Below are 25042 nucleotides of genomic sequence, written 5' to 3'. Positions count from 1 at the left end.
TCCTGATACAACCAAGCCTGCCTTTAATCCCGTGACCTGAGCTTGCGGGCCAAACTCAAATAACAACAGCAAAAGACAACACAAAGGCCCAAGGATTGACCAAAGGGAGAGTCCCTTCAGTTACTATGGCTCTGTTTACACATTCTAGAGACAGAAGGGTTTTGCAATCTTCAGAAGAGAAGGGAATTTTTGATGTGGTTTTTTTTTTTTTTTTTCAATCTGGCCAAAAATTGATGGAGTAAAATCATAGATAGTCCCCAGCAATTTCACTGACAGAATCGGCAGCACCTGAGGTGAGTCTCAACCTCTAATTAAATAGCAGGGCTTTGGGGGTAAGTCCCCTCTCACACTGCCCTTTAAGGATGTAGCAGGGAAGGGAAAAACCACCAGGACAGAAATCCCCTATGATAAATGGAGGACTGGATGAGCTGAACTGCTTTGTGTCAGCAAAGCCATAGGAATCAGGGATTTGTGGGCAGTCAGCAGAAGATGAGCAGAAGAGTGGAACTGAATTCCAGGAAACTGCCAGGTTCCACCGCAGAAGATGGCCGGTAGAACCTTCCAGGAATGGGATGACAGGGATGGTATACATGTATATGTATGGCTGAGTCCCTTCACTGTTCACCTGAAACTATCACAACATTGTAAATTGGCTATGCTGCTGCTAAGTCGCTTCAGTTGTGTCCGACTCTGTGTGACCCCATAGACGGCAGCCCACCAGGCTCCCCGTCCCTGGGATTCTCCAGCCAAGAACACTGGAGTGGGTTGCCATTTCCCTCTCCAATGCATGAAAGGAAAAGTGAAAGTGAAGTCGCTCAGTCGTGTCCGACTCTGTGCGACCCCATGGACTGCAGCCCACCAGGCTCCTCTGTCCATGGGATTTTCCAGGCAAGAGTACTGGAGTGGGGTGCCATCCCCTTCTCCCAAATTGGCTACACCCCAATAGAAAATGTTTTTGGTGTTAAAAAAATTAAAAATAAAAAAGAAGGGGCTGTTTAATATTCTGTTTAATTGGCTGCCCTGTATTGTAACCTACTGGTACTTTTAAGCCATCAGTAAAACTTCCTACACAGATGGCTTTGTGCCAGTGGTGCCTTTGGGGAATAGAGGGATCTGATTTGTTAGATGGTATCCAGCAAAGGAAGAAGAGGAGATAAGGCAGAAGAAGCAAGTAGTAGGAGGCGGTGGTGCCTGGAGCAACCGCAGACATTAGGAAGGGATGCTGGTTTTCCATCAGCGGAAGTTTTGTTTAAATTTTAAAGGATGTGGTGGCCCCAGACATCCAGTTGGCTGATGCTTGAGTGGCAGCACATGACTCAGATAGGGAGGCTTGTTCTGACCTGTTCATCCAGGCAGACCTGGACAAGAAAGAGCTGAAAAATAGAAGTCTGATGCACACATTTGGGAGTCCATGACTGGTTTAGTCCTCTGCTGCCTGCACGCACTGCACTTTTTCCATCTTTCCAATCATGCCTGGCTTTTATACATATAGCTCCATGCTTCAACATTCACAATTCCATATGCTTGAAACAAACTTCTCCTGCTTCTTTTAGCCATCTTTTAAGATATTGCTCAAATGTAACCTATTCCATGAAGAACGCCCTGATTCCCCAGGGAATTCAGTGCTCCCTTCTTGTGTTTGCCATAGTTCCTTGTATTGACCTTCACTCACTCAACAAATATTGACCTCTTAGTCAGTCATTAAGCAAACCAGCAAGGAGAGGGGTGAGATTATTGATCCTGGGGATCCCTCACTCCTCATGCAGACCATGCTGTGAACAGCGCCCCCTAGAGTTGTGTCTATGGTGGCCCTCTGAGACTCAGTCTACAAGTTCTTTAACATTCCTGCTTCTTTGATATCCATCTGGCAGAAGAACCAAATGGCCATTTTGATCCAAATAGGCTCTCAATCTCCAGTTCACTATGGGTAACAGTAGGACCCATCTATAGAAGGGAAAACATAACTGAACTAGAATGGAGCCCAAGGAAATAGTTTTAAACCAGCCTCTGAATTCATTAAAAAGTTCTTTGAACTATTGCACATCTTAAAACCTTATGATAAACCCTACATACCCCCAAACAAGGGCCCTGTATTTGTCCATTCCTTCCTTCACTCACTCAGACAATTGTTGTACCTCCACTGCAACATGTTCTATTTTGAGAAAAATAGAATGCAACTGTCAGTGAGATTGTTTACATTTATAGAAGAGTAAGTTTTGTGAGGATGATGATATGAACTAAAGGACAGAAAAAAACTCCCAGGTCTGAGAGGCTCTGGAGGGCCGACCTTAAGTAGCTCTGGCTGTACTGTGTCCTCAGAAGTCTCTGGGGATAAGCCAGAGAGGTTAGCTTCAGTGTCTGTCTTGGAGACGAATTCCTGAAAATGAACTGGTGAGTCAAAAAAATTCATCAACCGTTCTGTGTAAGTGCAAAAAAAAAAAAAAAAAAAAAATCCCAGTTGACTTAACTGATATGTTTTGGTACCATCCTATCTGATTACATACACATAATGATTAACGCAATGACTGTCCTGTGTTTTTCAATAAAGAATTCTGTGTGCACTTTTTAAAGCAATTGTGTGTTTATTTTTTTAAACTACTTAATATAGAAGACTGAATTTGGGTCTGTTCTAGGACTTCTGATTGGAGCAGACATGTGTGTACGTAAGGGTGTATTTGTGCATGTGTGTATCGGATGTGTCATATGTCCACTGGAAAAAAAAGATGCCTGGCAGAAACTTGGCTCTTCACCCCTCCACAGTAGGATGCTAGTCTGGCTGTTTGTGTAGACACAGCTGTGAGAGGGACCAGGTCTGCTGCTGTTAAGGAGTTCAAAACAACAAGACACGTGTTTAATTTTTCTGTAGCCCAGTTTTCCCATCTAAGAAATTCTTGCCACAGAGAAATCATTAGCATCAGTGAGCATGATGATAAACCTGGAAATAAATCCATCATTTAAAGCCAGGTGCTTATTATTAATTGGGTGCTCACACAGTGTCAGTTCACTTAACACATGTCCCTCTCCCTCTCAAACAGTCAGAAAATGCATGGAGGGTGATGACCTTTAGAACTAAATTAGCAAGTCAAGTACTCCATTACTGATTCTTCCATAAACTGCCAATTATTTGGAATAACTGGAGATACTGAGGAGTCCTCAGCCTACTGCCAATTAGCAAAGACCCTAAACCCAGGAAATACTCTTCTTAGTTGCTAAAATTTAGCTTTCTTGTTTTTGTGGAGAGCTTGAAATTTCAAGTAATTTTTCTTTGTCTTGTCTTTATACACAGAAATATCACTGTCAGTTGCTCGGAATCTATAGCTCCAGAAAGAATGAAGTGGCTGGGCCAAAGCAAAAACAGTGCTCAGCTATGGGTGTGTTGGGTGAGAGTAAAGTATGATGCTGAATAGAACAATACTGCATAGGAACCTGGAATGTTAGGTACACAAATCAAGGTAAACCGGACGTGGTCAAGCAGGAGATGGCAAGAGTGAACATCAACATTTTAGGAATCAGTGAACCAAAATAGGTGGGAACGGGTGAATTTAATCAGATGACCACAATATCTACTGCTGTGGGCAAGAATCCCTTAGAAGGAATGGAGTAGCCCTCATAGTTAACAAATGAGTGCAAAACATAGTACTTGGTGCAGTCTCAAAAATGACAGAATGATCTTGGTTCTCTTCCAAGGCAAACCATTCAACATCACAGTAATCCAAGTCTATGCCCCAACCACTGATGTAGAAGAAGCTGAAGTTGGCTGGTTGTATGAAGACCTCAAGACCTTCTAGAACTAACATCAAAAAAAGATGTCCTTTTCATCATAGGTGATTGGAATGCAAAAAGAGGAAATCAAGAGATATGAAGTAACAGGCAAGTCTGGCCTTGGAGTACAAAATGAAGCAGGGCGAAGGCTAACAGAGTTCTGTCAAGAGAACACACTGGTCATAGCAAACACCCTTTTCCAGCAACACAAGTGATGACTCTACACATGGACATCATCCAACGGTCTATACCCACATCAGATGATTATATTCTTTGCAGCTGAAGAAGCAGCAGCTCTATACAGCCAGCAAAACAAGACCTGGACCTGACTGCAGCTCAGGTCATGAGCTCTTTATTGAAAAATTCAGGCTTCAATTGAAGAAAGTACGGAAAACCACTAGGCTATTCAGGTATGACCTAAATGAAATCCCTTAGGATTATACAGTAGAAGTGATTAATAGATTCAAGGGATTAGATCTGGTAGACAGAGTGCCTGAAGAACTATAGACAGAGGTTTCTTGAATAAACTATGACAAACCTAGACAGCATATTAAGAAACAAAGACATCACTTTGCCAACAAAGGTCCATATAGTCAAAGCTATAGTCTTTCCAGTAGTCATGTACAGATGTGAGAGTCGGACCATAAAGAAGGCTGAGTGCCAAAGAATTGATGCTTTTGAGTTGTGGTGCTGGAGAAGACTCTTGAGAGCCCTCTGGACAGCAAGGAGATTAAACCAGTCAATTCTAAAGGAAATAAACCTTGAATATTCACTGGAAGGACAGATGCTGAAGCCGAAGCTCCAATACTTTAGCCACCTGATGTGAAGCGCTGACTCATTGGAAAAGACCCTGATGCTGGGAAAGATTGAAGGAAAAGGAGAGGGGGCGACAGGATGATATGTTGGGATAGCATCACCGACTCAATGGACATGAGTTTGAGCCAACTCCAGGAGATAGTGAAGGACAGGGAAGCCTGGCATGCTGCAGTCCATGGGGTCACAGAGAGTTGGTCATGACTTAGTGACTAAACAACAAGAATAAAGAGGATAACTGAGAGTTTATTATAAAGTTGTGTTCATTTTCTCAGCATATTTATTACCTTTAGGATATGATGCTTATAGAGCTGATGAAAGTTTGGATAATTGATACTTATTCATATATATGGCAGAAAGCGTTTAACCTCATTTGGCTATTAATTAAATATTAGATATTGTAAATCCTTTGGGGATAAGTCAAAGATCAATTAGATACAGTTCCTGACCTTCACGTATAGCTAATAATCTTAAACTTTGATGCAGAAGGAAAACGTCAATAAAATACCCTGGGAATATACAGAAAGGAGAAATTAGCTGTGGTGAAAGGAAATTAGAGCACAGGAGCTGTCCTTGAAGGGCTGGTGGGATTTGAACACAGGGAGCCAGAGTGGAGAAGGTTGTCTAGGTTCAGACTGTGATTCAGGGCTTCGTGTAAAATACTTTCATGGGCTGGGTTACGTCATTGTTTCTGTGGGATTTCTTTTTTATGATTATTTTCTTTTTTTCTGCCAAAACACATTAGGAAGGAGATGAGGGCTGCTGAGCTCACAGGGCCAAGGAGCAATCAGGACCAGCACGCATACCCAGAGAATCAGCGCCCCCGTTAGCCTGCCCTGGCCAGCCTGGAAGCTCCTATAGATCTAACACAGCCTGCTAGGTCTCAAGGGCCCCCAGGCTGTCACTGTAGCTCAGGTCTGCCTTCTAGAGGTGAAAGTATGACTCCCATAAGAATATTGGATGGAACTGGAAAAATCCAACTACTTGTCTTCTTTTGCGTTTAGCTATTCTTTCTCGGTGATTTACTGACTTGGGCTTTATTTTTTTCCTCCAGAATTGTGGGACTTCACTTTACAAATACTTATTGCATTTGTTTTGTGCGTGGAGTCCTATGCTAGATGCTGGGGCCTGGGGTCAACCATACCCCACAGTCTTGGACCTAAGACCCCTGGTGTATTTTGGCTATGGTGGCTGCCACATCACCTTCCAAAAGCAAATGCAGAGCCAGCGGCAGAAGAAAGGGTAATAACTCCACTGATTGAACATGATGAGTGAAGGGAACATTCTTCACTTCAGGGCAAACAGAGCAACCTCATCGAGAGTTTCTTGCCCTATTTTTCTCAGGGAGTATAAGACACAGCTGCACACAATAGAACCACAGCCAAATTGGAACCGGGGGAGCTAGCCACGGTGCTTTCTCTTGAAGGATTAAGAAGAGGCTTTTGTGGATGTCAGGAGAGTTTTTTTCCCTCCCTTAGCTGTGCACAGCAATGTAATTTCCTCCACTGATTTCTGGGCAGAAAGTTAGCATTCCAACAAGATGTGCTTTAATTGATTGCAGTTATTAAATCCCTTAGCTTACAAGCTTATAGTTCAGGATATAAGAGCCACATGGAATTTTAATCATTATCTTTTTTTCTGTATGAAGGAAATTTGACAAAGGCATTGGGAAGAGGAATAGTGAGGGGGTGGTGCTCAATTTGCATGCAACCTACCTTAGGGATTAAGGAAAATGAACTGCAAACCTCACTGATATCTCTGGATCCCACTCAGCTTGCAGACCTGTACTCTGGCTTCTAAATTGGTGAATGCCACATTGAGGGAAGCCAGCTATCCCAGGAGTAATCAGAGGACTAGGAAAAGTACTGGGCAGGCACTGCTCCCCAGGGATGCTCCTTCTCACCATTAGCCTTTAACGCCTCTAGGCCACACATGACCACATCTGCTTATTGGGCAATTTACGATGGAATCTAAGACATTTTTCTCCTTTCCAATGATGAGGATCTAATATCCTATACAAGGCCAGAATACTAGCATACTGGAGGGGGCTCCAATAATTTTCTTTATTGCCTGGCAAGTCTTTGGGTAACATTGTTTTAAATTAAAGGAAAATGTAATACTTCAGCATCAGTCTGTTCCTAGAATCACTGATTGTTTGGAGAATGTGGCAAATTCACTCCGATCCACACACAAAAAGCATTGTCTCTTCAGGGAGAAGAGATCCAGCAAGTATCTGTTTTGGAGGAAAAATCAGTACCTCAGGGCTCCAAATAATTGTACTGAGAAAACCATTTATGTTCACATCTCAATTTTTTCTTCCAGGGAGAAAACCTTCCAAAAACCATTGTGCCTCCAGCTGTCAGTTCAGATCAGTTCCTGTTTATCCTTGGTTAAGAAAGAGCCAAAGACCTCCCTCTTTGCTGCTTCATATGCAGTGGGAGTCTAGGCCTGATGTAGTTCTGCTCTGTGGGGGCCTGAGCCTGGGACCAGCCCAGTCAGCTCTCTGTCCCACCCTGCCACCCAGCCCACCTGGTCACTCACCTCACTTTCCTCAGCAGGGGGTGGAGGGACCTCCTTGATAATCTGAAAAGGAAAAAAAAAAAAGAACAAATGAGTAGAAATCTCCAGCCACCTGCTCCAAAGGTACCTGGGTGGTATGGCCATAATTACCACCGTAATGGGTTCAAGCAAGGCAGGTGTCTTTCTGGGCAGACTAACTCAGTAATTACAGCATGATCCATCTGAGGGCTCCACACTCAACTGTGCCTCTTATAGTTTTGTATAGGGAAAAAAATATTCCACAGGTAACAGTTTCATCTCTTACCCCAGGTAATGTCCTGCAAATGTATTCACTCATTTATTCATCTAGTCATTCCTGCATCGACTCATTCACCAGTCCACCCGAACCGCTGCACATCTAACAAGAATGGTACACAACAGAAGTTAAGATAGTGCTGCAGAGGTCAGTCAGGTATGGGCCACACTCAGACTGCTGGCAATCCCATTAACTGTTGCTGGCCCCGGGTGGTACTCTTGGAGGGAGGGTGTGACAGGCAGGCAGACTGATTCCCAACAGAAGGCAGCAAAGAAGGGCTAACCAGGGATTCCTTTCAGGGCCTTGAAACTGAAGAGGTACAAAGATTTACATATCAATATTCTAAGACTGGACTCCACAAACACTGCATCATCTGGGTTAAAGAGAGATGTGTGGTCACTTTGGGAAGGCAAGCAATTGGGAGCCACTTCTAACCAACGAGAGGATGGGTAACACATGGGAGAAGGACAAGCAAGGAGGACAGAGGGGTGGCAGTAAGCCACCTGTCCTCATTTTTATCTCCAACTTGGACATCCATTCATAAAAGGAAAGCTCTTGCCACCTTTAAGTTAATTCTGTTTAAAAATTTTTACAAGGCAGTTTGGCCATTTATTCACTCTGACTCTACCACGTGAAAAAGCTGGCTTAAAACTCAACATTCAAAAAACTAAGATCATGGCATCCGGTTCCATCAATTCACGGCAAATAGATGGGAAAAGGTGGAAACAATGGCAGATTTTATTTTCTTGGGCTCCAAAATCACTGCAGTGGTGACTGCAGCCACGAAATCAAAAGATGCTTGCTCCTTGGAAGAAAAGCTATGACAAACCTAGACAGTGTGTTAAAAAGCAGAGACATTACTTGCTGACAAAGGTCCATATAGTCAAAGTTAGGGTTTTTCCAATAGTCACGTACGGATGTGAGAGTTGGACCATAAAGAAGGCTGAACACTGAAGAATTGATGCTTTCAAACTGTGGCACTGGAGAAGACTCTTGAGAGTCCCTTGGACAGCAAGGAGATCAAACCAGTCAATCCTAAAGGAAATCAACCTTGATTATTCATTGGGAAGACTGAAGCTGAAGCTCTAATACTTTGGCCACCTGATGGGGAGAGGCAACTCATTGGAAAAGACCCTGATGATGAGAAAGACTGAAGTTAAACGAGGAAGCAGGCAGCAGAGGATGAGATGTTTAGATAGCATCACCGACTCAATGGACATGAATGTGAGCAAACTCCAGGAGATAGCGAAGGACAGGGAAGTCTGGCATCTTGTAGTCCATAGGGTGGCAAAGAGTGGGACACAACTTAGTGACTGAACAACTACCACATCCCTCAAAGCCTCCGTCCTCTCACACTCCAAACTTTATTATCAGAATGTTGGGACCCCAACATGCAGTCCTTTTCCTGAGAATTCTGGAAAATACAAAAGTCATTATGTATCTTTTGATGTGTTAGCATCATCGCTGGCCTGAACCACTTCGTGGATGGGTGCTCAGGTGCTGTCCATGGGACCAGTTTCTTAATCTGATTGGAGAGCTCTACCGGCTACAGAGCAGGCTGCCTACTAGGCAGCTCTTCCTCCCCATCCCTCCGACTGAGCACATCCCACCTTTCATTTGATGGTTATTCTGGGGCCTCTTTTGGGTTCTGATGCCCACTGCTGTCACCCATGCTACCACTGTCTGTAATGTCATCTCTGTTGCTGAGATAGGCTACTCACTTGAGGTTCTACTAACACCAGCCAGGGCACTGAGCCCTCAGTCACCCAAAAGGATGGTATTCAATTAATCAAGAGGCAGAGGTGATCATTTCAAACTATTGTTGTATTTGCTTCCATTTCCTGGCCATTGTGAGAAACCTGCTGAAGGTGTTTGTAAAGTACAAAGCCATGGTTTTTCTCGCCCACTCAACACTGGCTCCAAACTCCTTTAAAAAAAATCTCTGAGGAGGGTCTGCTGCTGCTGCTGCTAAGTTGCTTCAGTCGTGCCTGACTCTGTGCGACCCCATAGATGGCAGCCCACCAGGCTCCCCCGTCCCTGGGATTCTCCAGGCAAAAACACTGGAGTGGGTTGCCATTTCCTTCTCCAATGCGTGCAAGTGAAAAGTGAAAGTGAAGTCGCTCAGTCGTGTCTGACTCTTCGCAACCCCATGGACTGCAGCCTACCAGGCCCCTCTGTCCATGGGATTTTCCAGGCAAGAGTACTGGAGTGGGGTGCCATTGCCTTCTCCGCTGAGGAGGGTCATTACTGCCCAATGCAGACTTCCCATCGTCCCAGAGGCAGTGGTGATTTTCAAATAGGAAATGGAAGGAGGAGTGAGGAGCCAGGGACAACAATCTGGCATGCATCTCTTCTCTCAGGGCAGTCTTAGGGAAGGGAGTGAGAGGAGAGCAGGAGACTTGGGAACACAGACAGATGTCGACAAGAGTGCTGTGAACTATGTGCTTGAGGAGTACCCGAGGTGAACAGAGGTTTGGTGCAGAGCAGCTGGGCTTTTGTCTTCAAAATGCAATCAGCCTTGCCCCTTGCTGCATGGAAGTACAGAGTAGTTGTCACTTGTGAACCCCAGACCTGCCTCTTTCTGACTGTGAAGATCAGACAAGTCTCCGAACCTCCTTGAGCTCCACTGTCCACTTCTGTGAAATGGGAGCAATAACACTAACCTTGCAGGAACTGAGTCACGGTGAGCAATAATGTTTGCTCTGAAACAGGGTGGGTGCTCAATAGATGGTGCATACTATTATTAGTCCCCTTTCCCTTTCTTATAGTCACTGTCTCTTGCTTTTATCACATCTTTAATGAAGGTTTCACTTAACACTGCCTGCCCTCCCCTCCCCTCCGCCCCGCATATACCGAATGACTATGTATGGTGATTTCCAGATGGTGCAGCCTACAAGCCAGAGCTTCATAAAATGAGTGAGATAGGAGGCTGATGTTCAGACAGTGGCCAGAGGGGCCTGACAGTGGCCAGGGTATTCACAGGGGTCAGCAGCAGTGTGTTTTACCACGTATTTTTAAGCACATGACATCAGCTAGGAAGTGCAGATATCAGCCAAGTGGCCCACCACTCAGACCAACCCATCTGTGAGCTTATGTTCACAGTGTCTTATTGGATATTTATTGAATTTTACAGCCAACAATGTCCCAAGGGGAACCCAAAAGACAAAGCAAAGTGCAAGATTTATTAAGTGTTAATCAGAAGCAGAGTAATCTATAATCTAGATTCCACTCTGACATGCTTGTAAACTGGCCACCTGAGCCTCTGAAAAAATGCCACAAGTTCAGGTAGACAGGATTTAAGCACTTCCATCTGGCCTCCTGGGTTGGGTGTCTGGCTGCATTCAGTGGGAATGAAGAAGACTTCCTATTGCCTCCAGCACCGCCTGCCGCCCCCTAAACACCACTCCCCCCCAACCCCACCCTGAAGTGATGGCAAGAGAGCATCTCAAAGTGCGATCCAGGCAGGCTGAGTTGAAGTCATATGATTACTCCAAGCCTCGAAGCTGGATGGGCTGCCTGTGAGCGAGCCAAACCTTCATACCAAGACCAGCGCCTGGGCCACCCAATGGAGTGCTCTGAGTACACAGCCACATCAGCCCTCCCCACCTCACCCGCCCGAGGGCCTGAGCCCAGGTGGCCTGGAGGAGCAACTGGGCAACAGCCTGCTTTGCTCTCCAGCCTACAGCCCACTGCGGCCTTGCTACACACAGAGTGGCCCAGGCTCACAGGATAAAATGCAGACTGCCCTGGCCCCCACAAGACCTATAAGACAGGGCCCCCCACTTCCCTACCTCACTCCTCGCCACCTCCCTCCCCTTCACTTCTGCACTTCAGCCTCCTGTCACCTTCCTGCCCATTCCACGCACCTGGCTGCTTTTCACTGGGAGCATCTTCTGCCTAAATGCCTGCTGTGTTCCCTGCTTTGTCTGCACGTCTGCAGGTCTCCATTATGGGGTCTCACACAACCCAGTGTTTTCTGTCATACTTTTAAATGTAATCGAAAGTTAATTGCATAATTTCTGGGCTTCTAACTAGTATGACTGGAGGATCTTTATTTCTTACAAGAATGCACACAAGAAGCTGCTGAGCACTACCAAACTTAGGCTTGATTTGGGCCACTTCCCTTCTTAGAAGGTTCTGGAGCTTCCTCTCGGTTTTGGGTGGGCTTGTCAGCTCCTTCCTCACTAGGAGGGACAAAGAGAAGATGGATAAGGGTGAAGAAATCCTTAACGAAATGTTTAAGAGGAAAATCCCTCAACAGATATATTTGTAAGCATGTTATGGCAGGACTGGGGAGAACTCTGGTCTGTGATGTCTGGAACAGAACTGTCTCTGAAGTACGCCTGTATATATTTTAGATTTTTCTGGTTATGGTACAATTCACATAACATTAACCATTTAAAAGTGTGAGCCAATTATATTGGGTGTACCAGCTGCTATCAGGTGAACATGAAGATGCTGTCCAGTTGTCAGTAGTGACCTGGAAGAAATACACAAAACTCTCTCTCTCACACACACACCTCATCTGCTTTCTCACTTCTGTTTTCCCCTGTGCAATGCAATTACATATCACCCTTGTGAGCATGTGTACTTTTCTTCACTAAAACATTCACTATAGCATCCTTAACACAAACGTGTGTCCTGGTTAAATAAGCCAGGGATTCAGGGAAGGAGGAAAATCTTAAGCTTTGGTAGAACTCGTGAAGACGTGAGAGACAGAGGAAACCCTGAGAGCAAAGGAAACAGATGGACCCCTGAGGGCTTCATCAGAGACCACACTGAAGAACACAAAGAAAGGAGAATGGAACTCATGGGGCCCATCATTTGCTTTACAGGAGATTAGAAGCATGTGCCATGGATGAAGAAAAGGCTATAATGCTGAGAGCAGCAGAAAAACAAATCTGTGGCATTTTTTTCTTATTTGGAATCACACAAATAGCATTTTTTTGTTGTTAAGAAAAGAGGACCCTGGCAAGACATCAAAAGCTGGGTTTCTATTTTAAGCCAGTGCAGAAGGAATAACAAGACAATGAGTCACAGCCGTCCACCTCTGTTGTTGTGATACTTCATCCTAAGAATGTCCTTCCTTCCGTCCTGTTAACTCAAAGGCATGGGGCTACATAATACTCAAACCCATCATGAAACTTCATGTGTTTATACTTTAAAAATTGAGGCATAGAGCTATTTATACTGTAGCATTATTTTAATTGGGCTTCCCTGGTGGCTCAGACAGTAAAGAATCTGCCTGCAATGCAGGAGACCTGGGTTCAATCCCTGGGTTGGGAAGATTCCCTGGAGAAGGGAATGGTAACCCACTCCAGTATTCTTGCTGGAATCCCATGGACAGAGGAGCCTGGTGGGCTACAGTCCATGGGGTTGTAAAGAGTTGGACATGACTGAGTGAATGACTAAAATACACACATTACTTTAATTAAGACTTTAAAGCATTTAAAATGCTAGAAAATTTTAGTGTATTATTAATGTTAAAAAATGTGTTACTTTAGAAGGCTTTGGGTGTTCTGTTCTGAACCTATTTCCCTCACTAGGCTGTTACTTTCATGGGGCTAAAATTCCATAAAGAATTGACATTTTATTTATTTTGCTTTTATTTTTAAATTTATTTTTTTATATCAAATTATTATTATTTTTTTTAATTTTATTTTTAACTTTACATAATTGGAGGCAAATTGCTTTACAATGTTGTGATGATTTCTGCCATATAACATCTCAAATCAGTTGTAATATACATATATCACCTCCTTACCTCCCCCCAACCCTCTAGGTCATCACAGAGTGCCAGGGTGGTCTCCCTGTGTTATATGACAACTTCTCACCAGTTATCTATTTTACACATGATAGTGTATATGTGTCCATGCTACTTTCTCCATTTGTTCCACTCTCTCATCCCCACTGTGTCCATAAGTCTGTTCTCTATATCTGCATATCCATTCCTTCTCTGCAAATAGATTCACTGATACCATTTTCTTAGATTCCATATATATGTGTTAATACATGATATTTGTTTTTCTCTTCCTGACTTACTTCATTCTGTATAACAGGCTCTAGAACTCACTAGAACAGACTCAAATCCATTCTCTTTTATAGTAGAGTAATAGTCCATGGTATATATGTACCACAGCTTCCTTCTCCATTCATTTGTCAATGAACATCTAGGTTGCTTCCATGTCCTAACTACTGTAAATAGTGCTGTAACGAATACATGTGTCTTTTTCAATTATGGTTTTCTCAGGGTCTATGCCCTGTAGCGGGATTGCTGGGTCATATGGTAGTTTTTTATTCCTAGTTTTCTAAAGAATCTCCATACTGTTCTCCATAGTGGCTGTATCGGTTTTTATATTCTCACCAACAGTGCACGAGAGTTCCCTTTTCTCTATATCCTCACTACCATTTATTGTTTAGAGATTTTTTGGTGATGACCATTCTGACTGGTGTGAGGTGATACCACGTTGTAGTTTTGTTTGGCATTTCTCTAATAATTAGTGATGCTGAGCATCTTTTCATGTGTTTATTGGCCATCTGTATGTCTTCTTTGGAGAAATGTTTCTTTAGGTCTTCTGCCCATTTTTTGATTGGGCTGTTTTTCTGATATTGAGCTGTATGAGCTGCTTATTTATTTTGGAGATTAATCCTTTGTCAGTTGTTTGATTTGTAATTATTTTCTCCCATTCTCCCATTTTAACCTTGTTTATTTCTTCATTTGCTGTGCAAAAGCTTTTAAGTTTAATTAGGTCTAATTTATTTATTTATTTTTGTTTTATTTCCATTACTCTAGGAGTAGGGTCAAAGAGAATCTAGCTGTGATTTATGTTAAAGAATGTACTGCCTATGTTTTCCTCTAAGAGGTTTACAGTTTCTGGCATTACATTTAAGTCTTTAACTCATTTTGAATTTATTTTTGTGTATGGTGTTAGGAAGAATTCTTGTTTCATTCTTTTATATGTGGCTGTCCAGTTTTCCCAGCACCACTGACTGAAGAGGCAGTCTTTTCTCCATTATATATTTTTGCCTCCTTTGTCAGAGATAAGGTGCCCAAAGATGCAGGGGTTTATCTCCGAGCTTTCTGTCTTGTTCCATTGGTCTATATTTTTGTTTTTGTGCCAACACCATACTCTCTTGATGACTGTAGCTTTGTAATATAGTGTGAAATCAGGAAGGTTGATTTCTCCAGCTCCATTTTTCTTTCTCAAGATTGCTTTGGCTGTTCAGGGTCTTTTGTGTTTCCATATTAACTGTGAATTTTTTTGTTTTAGTTATATGAAAAATGCCATTGGTAGTTTGATAGGGATTGCACTGAATCTATAGATTGCTTTGGGAAATATAGTCATCTTCACAATATTGATTCTTCCAATCCAAGAAGATGATATATCCCTCCATCTGTTTGTATTGCTTTTGATTTCTTTCATCAGTGGCTTACAGTTTTCTGCATATGGGTCTTTTGTCTCTTTAGGTAGATTTATCCCTAGGTATTTTATTTTTTTTGTTGAAATGGTGAATGGGATTATTTCCTTAATTTCTCTTTCTGAGTTTTCTTTGTTAGTGTATAGGAATGCAAGGGATTTCTGTGACTTTACTATATTCATTGATTAGCCCTAGAAATTTTCTGGTGGCATCTTTAGGGTTTTCTATGTATAGTGTCATGTCATCTGCAAACAGTGAGTTTTGCTTCTTCTTTTCCAATCTGGATTCCTTTTATTTCTTTTTCTTCTTTGATTGCTGTGACTAGGAGAAGGAAATGGCAACCCACTCCAGTATTCTTGCCTGGAGAATCCCAGGGACAGAGGAGCCTAGTGGGCTGCTGTCTATGGGGTCCACAGAGTTGGACACGACTGAAGCGACTTAGCAGCAGCAGGACTTTCAAAACTATGTTGAATAACAGTAGTGAGAATGGGCACCCTTGTCGTCTTCCTGATCTTACAGGAAATGCTTCAGTTTTTCACCACTGAAAATAATGTTTGCTGTAGGTTTATTATGTTGAGATACATTCCCTCTATGAAATTTTTTTATCTGTATCATAATTGGCTATTGTATTTTTGAAGTGACATTTTTAGAAACACCCTTCAAGTTATGGGAGAAATAATGGTGTTTAGAGAACTTTTGATATATCTGCTGCTTAACCATTGTTGATTTTGTAAAGAGGACAGGAAGGACAAATGACAGGGCCTGACTTTCTCAACTGGTTTTTGGTCTTTTGTGCTTTCTATGCATAGTAAAACACCAAGGAATCTGAGTAATAATATTCCTTGAGTTTTGGGTAATTTTCAATTGTGAACTCATGTGCAGTTTGCATTTACCTATGGGAGTCTTATGAAGACTCAGCTAAGGGAGCAGCCTGCCAGAGGGGATTCAAGTTTCATTTTGCAGATTCCTAAGTACTTCTAAACTGTGAATCCCTTTCTCTTAGTTTGTAATTTATAGAATCCAAAGTAATATATATTTGAACTCTAAAACTGAGAGGTTGTTGTTTTGAATTTTTAGGGACACACACATACACACATTAAACTCACAGCCCATCCTTTTACTCAAAGTTTCAGCTGTAGGCAGAAGATTCAGTCCTACTCTCAAACTTTTATGGACTTATGTAAAGTTATGAAACCAAATGTCTAGGTTATTGAGATTAGAAAATCACCATTGCTTTAGGGTCAGCTAAGCACCTAATTTCCAGAACTTTATTTTGTCCCTGGAAATGTCTGTTTTCTTGTGATCCTGGTTATGCACTTAAAACAAACTTTTATTATACATTTTTTCCAGGAATTTTTTGTTTTTATTTTTCTGTGAGGTCTAGTGTATCACCAGCTGGGAGTAATCGATTTTTTTTGCAAATGATTACCTCCTGCATGCTCAGGAGGCATGCTAAGTTGCTTCAATCATGTCTGACTTTGTTCAACCCTATGGACTGTAGCCTGCCAGGCTCCTCTGTCCATGGGATTCTCCAGGCTAGAATACTGGAGTGGGTTGCCATTTCCTTCTCCAGGGGATCTTCCCATACCAGGGATCGAATCCGTTTCTCTTACATCTCCTGCATTGGCAGGCAGGTTCTTTATCACTAGCACCACCTCAGAGGGGTTAACTCAAATAAATGTATTTAGATGCTTAAAGTCATTTGGAGCTTTTGATTCAAAACATCGCATATTATGGGACTTCTGGACTGATACCTTAATTCCAACTCTTTTGCTACCTCCCTGGCCTTACAGCTCAGTTAGTATAGAATTCGCCTACAATGCATGAGGCCCCGGTTTGATTCCTGGGTCAGGAAGATCTGCTAGAGAAGGGAGAGGCTACCCACTCCAGTATTCTTGGGCTTCCCTTGTGGCTCAGCTGGTAAAGTATCCACCTGCAATGTGGGAGACCTGGGTTCGATCCCTGGGTTGGGAAAATCCCCTGGAGAAGGAAAAGGCTTTCCCACTGCAGTATTCTGGCCTGGGGAATGCCATGGACTGTATAGTCCATAGGTCGCAAAGAGTCGGACACGACTGAGCGATTTTCACTTTCACTTTCACTGACCTCATAGGTTCTGTGTGAAGAGAAGCTATCAGAAGAGAGCTGTGTATAGAAGAAATGCCAATGAGATCTGAAAAGCCATATAACAAAAGGCTTTAGTCTCATGGATGGAAGGAGATGCTTGCTCTTTTGCTTTTACAATCTAGACTTCAATTCTGATTCCTTAACCTTATAATAAATATCTTTCTAATTAAAATCAAGAAACCAAGGGAAACTAGGCAATGCAATGTGGAGAATGTCCAGCAAGTATGAGATACTAGCTGATGACAGATAAATGAATCTTACTATACAAACAGTATAAATGTAATAGAAACCTCACAGCTGATTAAAGCTGGCCAAGTACTGCTTGAATTCAATAAATTTACACTGTAAAAGTTTAGTAAAGGATACTGCCAAGGGTGTTGATCTAGAATGTAGTACAAGACATTTTCAAAGAAATGAGCTCAACTTTTTTTGTCTTTTGCATTTGGAACTCAAATTCCAAATAATTCTTGGCCTTTCATCATATCTCCCTTAAGACCGGAATTATTTCAAAGGCAAAACTCATCCATAACTCAAGAGAAAATGGTGGCAAGAATTTTAACATCAGTTGATAAGGCCCAAATGATTTACATGGTAATTCAAAAAAATGGCTATGCATACTCTCCAGTAGACAATGTGCCAGGCACTGCAAAACTGAGACAGTTTTAAAAAAATCCATGAATTCAGATTCCCTGAAGCTTGGAGGAGCATCTTGTTTGCCTTGGTTATGAGCAAGATGATTCCAGCCATGGGGAGTGGCTGTGGATCTCATTGGGACACACACCGAGCAAGGATGGGGGGTGATGTTCACAGCGTGTTTGAGCTTGTTGGCATTGACGTACCCTTCGAGAAGGGCAGGAATGGGGCCGTTCTTAGGAACCCAGGAATATGACTTTCAGCTAATTCAGCATTCTCTGGGATTATGTTTCCCAAACAGTCTTTGGCAGAATGTTAGTGTCCTTCCAGACATCGGTATGTCTATAGGTGTTTGGGAAGGAATAGTGTGCTAGGTGCTGGTATGTTAATGGGTGGGGATAGGACTAGGCCAAGGGGAAGGGGCTCCAGGATCAAAAGAAGCTTAGGTGGACATTGTTTGGAAATGTTGCCACTGACTACTTGCATCATATTTTGATGTGTAACCAGATTTGAGGATCACACGCCAGGACATGTTGAAGGGGAGGAGTAGATTCACTTATACTAGGTGAGAATAAAAGGAAGCAACCTTAGAGCCAATAAGGTTCCAATTTTCTAATTTTTCACATGAGGAAATGAATTTAAAAGATTTTCCTTTAACTGATGGACGATGATCTCATATTGGAATCCCGTTGTCTTTAATGACGGCTCGTTTCTTCCCAGCTCACTCGGGGGCGTGAGGATGGTGGTGGGTGGGTTCCCAAGCAAGTGTCAAGACCAGCCCTGCAGGGGATGAGGGAAGCCATGAAGGCCCAAGGTGGAGATGACAACAGACTGGGCGTCTGGGGCTTGCGGTGCAGGGCAGGCCACGGCAGAGCTCTGTGTAATCTTGCAAGCTTCAGAGCAAGGCGTGTCCAGATGGGAGTGGGTGGAGGCTGGAAAGGGGTCCAGAAAGCACGATGAATCTAGGCCTAAAATGCCTGGCTAAGGAGCTGCTTGTACTTGTTAGGTTTCTATTAAATAAACTTCAGTAAATCCCTTTGGTGATGTGAGGTTTGGTTGTCTGGCCCTTAAAATTAAATATTATGCTTAAAGGTGTGGAGGGCAATATTTGAAGGCTTTATTTTTATTTCAATTTAAGGCATATCAATTTCCTGATTAGTTTTCATCCCTTGGAATTTGTCGCTGGTGATGACAAAGGGGCTTATTTGTTGAGCTACCCTGGAAATTCAATAAGGGAATTAAACATGATCCTTTACATAATTCTTTAAAAACTGTTTATAAAATACCTACAAGGCCGTTAAAAACAAAGCAAAGCAAAAGGGAACTGACTTTTGTTTATATTGAGAGAAATTCTCAATACAAGCACATAATCCTTTCCCAACAAACTGAATAAAAATATTTGCTATTATTTGAATAGAAATATAGCAATTTGATTTCACCTAAATAGTGTGGTTTAATTAGCTGGGTTGCAGAAGAATTGCGACTCTCTAGCACCCACTGCAGTGTTCTTGCCTGGAGAATCCCAGGGACGGTTGAGCCCGGTGGGCTGCCGTCTATGGGGTCGCACAGAGTCGGACACGACTGAAGTGACTTAGCAGCAGCAGGATCTCTTTGGAGTAGGAAATGGCAACCCACTCCAGTATTCTTGTCTGGAGAGTTCCATGGACAGAGGAGCCTGGTGGGCTACAGTTCATGGGGTCGCAAAGAGATGGACACAACTACCCGACTGAGCCCAGCACAGCAGGATCTCTTACTTTCTTTCTAGTTGTGGAAAAAAATGCACAACCTACTCTTAACCATTTTAAAGGGTACAGTTCAGTAGTGTTAAGTATATTCACATTGTTAGGCAACCAAGCTCCAGAACTTTCTCATCTGGCAAAATACAGCAGGATCTTTTGTCTCAGGGCTCCTGACCCCATTTACCTTCCAATAAAATGGGCACATTTCTAGGATTATATTTAAGAAGAAGATATAAATATGCTTTGTTATGCAATGTTTGATACATATAAAACCATGTGTTAACAGACATGTAATTTATGAAACCTAATAATGATGCAAACACTCATGAGACTACCATGTCCTACAGTTCCACTGTTTGTGAGTTCCTTGCATATCCCCAAGATGATTTAGCTTTTTAGTTTAGTTTGGAAAACATATGAATTACATGCCAGGCACTGTACTACTTTGTAGGATGATTTTCTGTGACTAGTTTCTCCCTCCCCTGGAGGGGTTTATTGTATAGTGACAGGAACATATATATGAATGAATTGCTGTGTTAGAATGAAACAGTTCTCTAGTCCAGTGGTACCCAATCTTTTTGGCACCAGGGACAGGTTTCATGGAAGACAATTTTTCCAAGGATGGCGAGGTCAGAGGGATGGTTTTATGATGATCCAAACTCATCATATTTAGGGTTCATGCCCCTATGGGAATCCAATGTGGCCACTGATCTGACAGGAGGCAGAGCTCAGGTGGTAATGTGAGCAACAGGGAGGGGCTGAAAATATAGACGAAACTTCCCTCACTGGCCTGCCTGCAGCTCACCTCCTGCTGTGCAGCCCTGCTTCTAATAGGCCATTGACCAGTGCTGGTCTGAGGGTTGGGGACCCCTGCTTTAACAGATGTGTGAAAAAAGTGCTATGAAAACCAAGGAAAGCTGAAGCTAATTCTCCCAGGTGGGAAAAAGGAAAACTAGTTAGATGGAGTAATCATGAGCAGGACTTCAAAGAGGAATTGTAGACAGAATAGATAAAGACTATGAGAATATTTCAGCAAGTGGAAGCAACAGAAAGAGATCAGTAATAACTACATGGTATGTTCAAGGAGCCCCAAAGAACAGAGCGAGCCTGGAGACCACTCTCCTTCCATTTGGCTACTCAAAGAACTTTGAGATTTATAAGTAACAGTCTTGAACTGGGCACGGTTAATGTCTGCGGAACTACACTCCTGGCTGCCAACAGCTTATGTCCACAGGGGAAGATTGACAAGTAAACAATCAGTAACAACAGCATGGTTGGTGCCATGAAGAAGCCCTCATGGGGTGCTTAGGGGGTCCATGCACACACAGGGAGAAGGGTAGGAGGTGAGGCCGGAGAGGGCGGTTGTGGCCAGACTGGGAAGGGTCTACACATGCCAAGTCAAGGAATTTGAAGTCTATTTTAGAGAACTTGAACAGTCATGAGGATTTGGGGCAGGGAAGGGAGTGGGATCATGAACTGTTTCCTTGATTTTTTTTTTTTTTAAAGGAAAAAACCTAGTGACGGTAGACTAAAAGAGCAGTTAGAAAGTTACTGCAATAGTTCAGGTGGGAGATGCTGAACCTTAGACTAGGGCAATGACATCCATCCATTCACTCGTTCATTCATTCCAAACTATTTGTTTAGCAACTCCTGAGTTCTAGGTAATATACTTGGGCTGGGGTAGAGGATGTGGACAGAAGTGCCAGATGAGACAGGGTGTGAGAGAAGAGGATGCTCTATACACCATTCCAGAGTGAGAGAAGACAGGAAGAGAGAGAGAAGACATTGGCAATCACTGCTGTCTCTAGTTTGGGCAGCTCCGAGGATGATGACATATCCACTGATGAAGACCAGTTCTGGGGTCAACAAGTTTAATTGGGACATGTTGTGAGGGCGGGTAGAGATAGCCATGTTTGAGAAAGCCACTCGGTCCTGATACTATAGACCTGATCTTTTGAAGCCAAGGCCAGAGATGGGTGGGCACATTGAGGAGCCGCTAGCATATCCGTTGTAGCCGAAGTCATGAGCATTGGTGATATTGCCAGAGACAATGTGTAGAGAAGGCTGAAGACAAGCTCAAAGAACAAGAGGTGAGCAGCAGCGGAAGGAGACAGAAGAGTCAGCAGCAGCCAGCAGGGGAGAGAGTGGAAAGGAGAGAGTGCCCACTGCTGAAAGAACTAGAGTAGGAAGAGAAATGAGCACTCCTGGCTGGGAGTTCAGGCTTGCAAGGGATGGACTAGAGAAACAATGGTGATGGAGCCCAGGGTGCAGCAGGCTGAAGAGTGAATGGAAGAACAGTCTGCTCTGCAGAGAAGTTTTCAGATGAAAGAGAGGGAGAAGGAATAGGGCAGCTTGAAGGAAGAATAAGCTATGACACATTTGTTAAGGTTGAAGGAGGCCAGCAGGCAGCGGGGAGGAAGATGGTGGAAAGGATGAAGATACCATAGGCAGAGGTGGGTGGGAGAGAACAGGATGAAAGACATGAGTGGAAGGAGAGGGAGAGGGGCCAGTCTGCATCCAGGGAAGGGAGGGATGTTGGAGAAGGATGCACACAAGTCTGTTTGAAGTGGAAGGTTTCTCACAGGATGGTTTCCATCTTCTCAGTGAGACAGAAGAGCAGGTTGTCTGTTGAGAGTGAAAGGGCCAGAAGTAGCATAGACATCTCCAGGAGAAGGAGAACAGTCTGGGAGAGACACTGTGAGAGTGAAACTGGGGCTCCATACGAATGAGGTCAGAGTGTGCTAAGCAATTCAAAGGACCGGTAAATGTGCCCTGGCTTCATCAGTGTGCTCGGGCTTCATCATTGTGCTCGGGCAATTATTTTCTGAAGGGATCAGCATCTTGGGAGCAGGAGAGAAGACTTAGAGTTGCTCTGTTCAGGTGCAGGAAGGGGCCAGGGCAGGTGGAGAAGGAGTTACGGAATCAAGGGTATTCCTGAGAGTGGCAACATGGGGTCAGTAGGTTAAGAGACCATGTAAGCTTTTATTCTATCCCCAGATTTTTGATTTGGAGGAGTCAAGTCCCCACTACTAATCAGGGATCTATCAGTGTCTGATGACCTGCTGAAATTTAGGCCAGGGGTGATGGTCTTTCCCTGTGTACATGAAACTACCACCCTAGCTGGACTGCAGGCTCTTGTTAGGGTGCTGCCTCTTGGCTGAGATGATGGTAGACACCCAGAGTTACCTATACTTTCTTCATCTATATTAGATGATATTTACTGCTAATACCACTGATTTATTGTTGACTTTTTCACTCTTACAATATATTTCAACCCTTTTCTCATGATCATCTTCTTATTTAGATTTCTTGGTCTTCCTTTTTTTAAAGTTCAATTGAAAAAGTTCAATAATATTGGACCAACTAATAAGTAGATAGAATGGCCACTGCATGACTTAAAGGGTTCTAGCAATGTCCCTTGTGGAACTGAGGCAGGACTCTATTTACTTATCTATTTTGGGGTAAAATATTGGCTCCTGAATTCCCTTTCTGCAATGGCAAATAAACCCAGGCTACATAGTCCAGTGACTCTCTCCCTTTCAATGGGAATGTTTTTCGTGCCAGTGAATAAAGGTAGGAATCTTAGAAATCAAAGGTTTACCTGGGGATATTGAGGTCCATGCTGGGAAACACTAAAAGGTTTTGATCCAGGGTCTGGAAAAATTCTCTCTCCATTGGTCATCACTGATAGACTATTCTCTGCTATTTGGGCAAGAAGTTAACCCAGGTTTCATCTAGGCAGAAGATAAGAGCCAGATGGGAGTAAGGTCCTTTCAGAAAGGCAAAATGCAATGAGTAGCACCAGTCACTCTCACCCTTTAGATTTCTGCTTCCAGATGGGGCCAGCAGGAAGCAAGAAGATGCTGAGTTCTGCAGAGGGCCAGCTTGTAGTAACCAATACACTTGCTCTGGTCATTACTTTTAAAATGTTCATTATGATGAGTAAAGAGTGATCTAATTGCCTGCCCCCCTACCCCTGCCACCCTCCAGGACTTTGTGGACCACCCCCATTCCCAGTTCATATCCAGCCACTAAAGGGTTAATGTTTGGCTCAGTTGCGATGGGGGGCCTTGCGGGTTGTTAAATACTTTAAATATCATTCCTGGAGAGAATTGTGCAGAAGACAGAGGAAGGACACAGCAGAGAATCCTCATGGGCTCCTCACGTTACAGACCCTTTCTGCTCTCTGGTTATTTTCCATCATTGAGATGTAGCTTTGGTACCAGGTCACTGAGGCATTCCTCACACTCGAGGCAGGGTAGAGAGAAGGACAGAGGAAGGTTTCAGGACCATCAGTTATAAGGATGCCCTCTGTCAGTCCCAGACTTGGAGAGGGATGCTGTCAAACAAGGGAGAGAAACTTCCTGCATTCTGCCTTTTAGGGAGGCAGGAGATGATGTTTGCCCTCCTTCCTGTATACTCCCTTCAGAAAACACATGACTTTATCCTATCCCCCTCAGAACATCACCATTCTTGAAGGAAGCCAGTGATCAGGAAGCAATTTTGGGGGTACACCAAGTGTCAGCCCCAGCCAGCTTTCAGAAATAGCTGTGAGGGCAGTTTCTATAGACCTCATAAACAGGGAAATCAATCTCTAAGATCTTCCCCTTGCAAAGAAATCCTTCAGGACTTACAAAATCAGACCGCATTAAGACTTTTGGCTGTCTTCCAAAGCAACATAGGCTTAACCAGATAGAATTGTTGAAAAATATTTTGAGTATTGCAAAACAACCTGGCCTTATGTAATCCTGCTCCCAATAATGAAAGGCGTTAATTAAGAGACATTTTCCTGGAAAATAAAACCACAATAAGATATCATCTCATGCCTGTTAGGATGGTTATCATCAAAAAGACAATAACAAGTGTTGGTGGAACTCCTTATACACCACTCATGGGAGCATAAACTGGTATAGCCACAGTGGAAAACAGTACGGAGGTTCCTCAAAAAATGAGAAATAGAACTACCATGACCCAGCAATTCCACTTTTAGGAAACAAAATTACTATCCCAAAGAAGTACCAGCAGCCTCGTATTCATTACAACCTTATTTATAATAGCCAAGAGGTGGAAACAACCTATGAAGGATGAATGGATAAAGAAGATGTGATATGCATATACAGTGAAATACTATCCAGCCATAAAAGAGAAGGAAATCCTTCCATTTGCGACAACATGGATGGACTTTGAGGACATTACGCTAAGTGAAGTAAGTCGGGCAGAGCAAGACAAATACTGTATGATCTCACACGTGGAATTTAGAAGAACCAAATTCATAAAAGCAGATCATATTTGTGGTTGCCAGAGGAAGGGGTTGGGGTACAGGTTTGAGGGTAGAGGAACTGAGTGAAGGTAGTCAAAATGTACAAATTTGCAGCTAGTTCTAAGATAAATAAGCTCTGGAGCTGTAATGTAAGACACGATGTCTACAGTTTAGACTACTGCACTGTCCATTTAACAGTTGCTAAGAAAGTAGTCCTTGGGCTTCCCTGGTGGCTCAGTGGTAAAGAATTCATCCGCCAGTGCAGGAGACATGGGATTGATCCCCTGGGTTGGGAAGATCCCCTGGATGAAGGAAATGGCAACCCACTCCAGTATCCTTGCCTGGGAAATCCTATGGACAGAGGCCTGGTGGGCTATACTCCCTGGGGTCACTAAAGAGTCCGACATGACTTAGTGGTTAACACCACCACCACTACCAAGAAAGTAGTTCTTAAAAGTTCTTATCATGAAGGAAAAA

The 25042-nt window shown here is 43.2% G+C and overlaps 1 protein-coding gene across 1 annotated transcript in view; it reads right to left on the bottom strand.

Annotated features, from left to right (window-relative positions):
- The window catches only part of ANTXR1 (ANTXR cell adhesion molecule 1), a 260214-nt gene that overhangs the window by 77652 nt on the left and 157520 nt on the right, over positions 1-25042 (bottom strand). The window contains exon 14 of the mRNA XM_055540531.1: positions 7117-7158. Coding sequence (XP_055396506.1) covers positions 7117-7158 — 42 coding nt within the window. The remainder of the gene's footprint in view (positions 1-7116; positions 7159-25042) is intronic.

The sequence above is a fragment of the Bubalus kerabau genome, chromosome 11 (assembly GCF_029407905.1).
Source record: "Bubalus kerabau isolate K-KA32 ecotype Philippines breed swamp buffalo chromosome 11, PCC_UOA_SB_1v2, whole genome shotgun sequence".
Taxonomy (NCBI): domain Eukaryota; kingdom Metazoa; phylum Chordata; class Mammalia; order Artiodactyla; family Bovidae; genus Bubalus; species Bubalus kerabau.
Note: the sequence above shows the minus strand (reverse complement) of the source record. Positions and strands in the feature narration are given on the sequence as shown.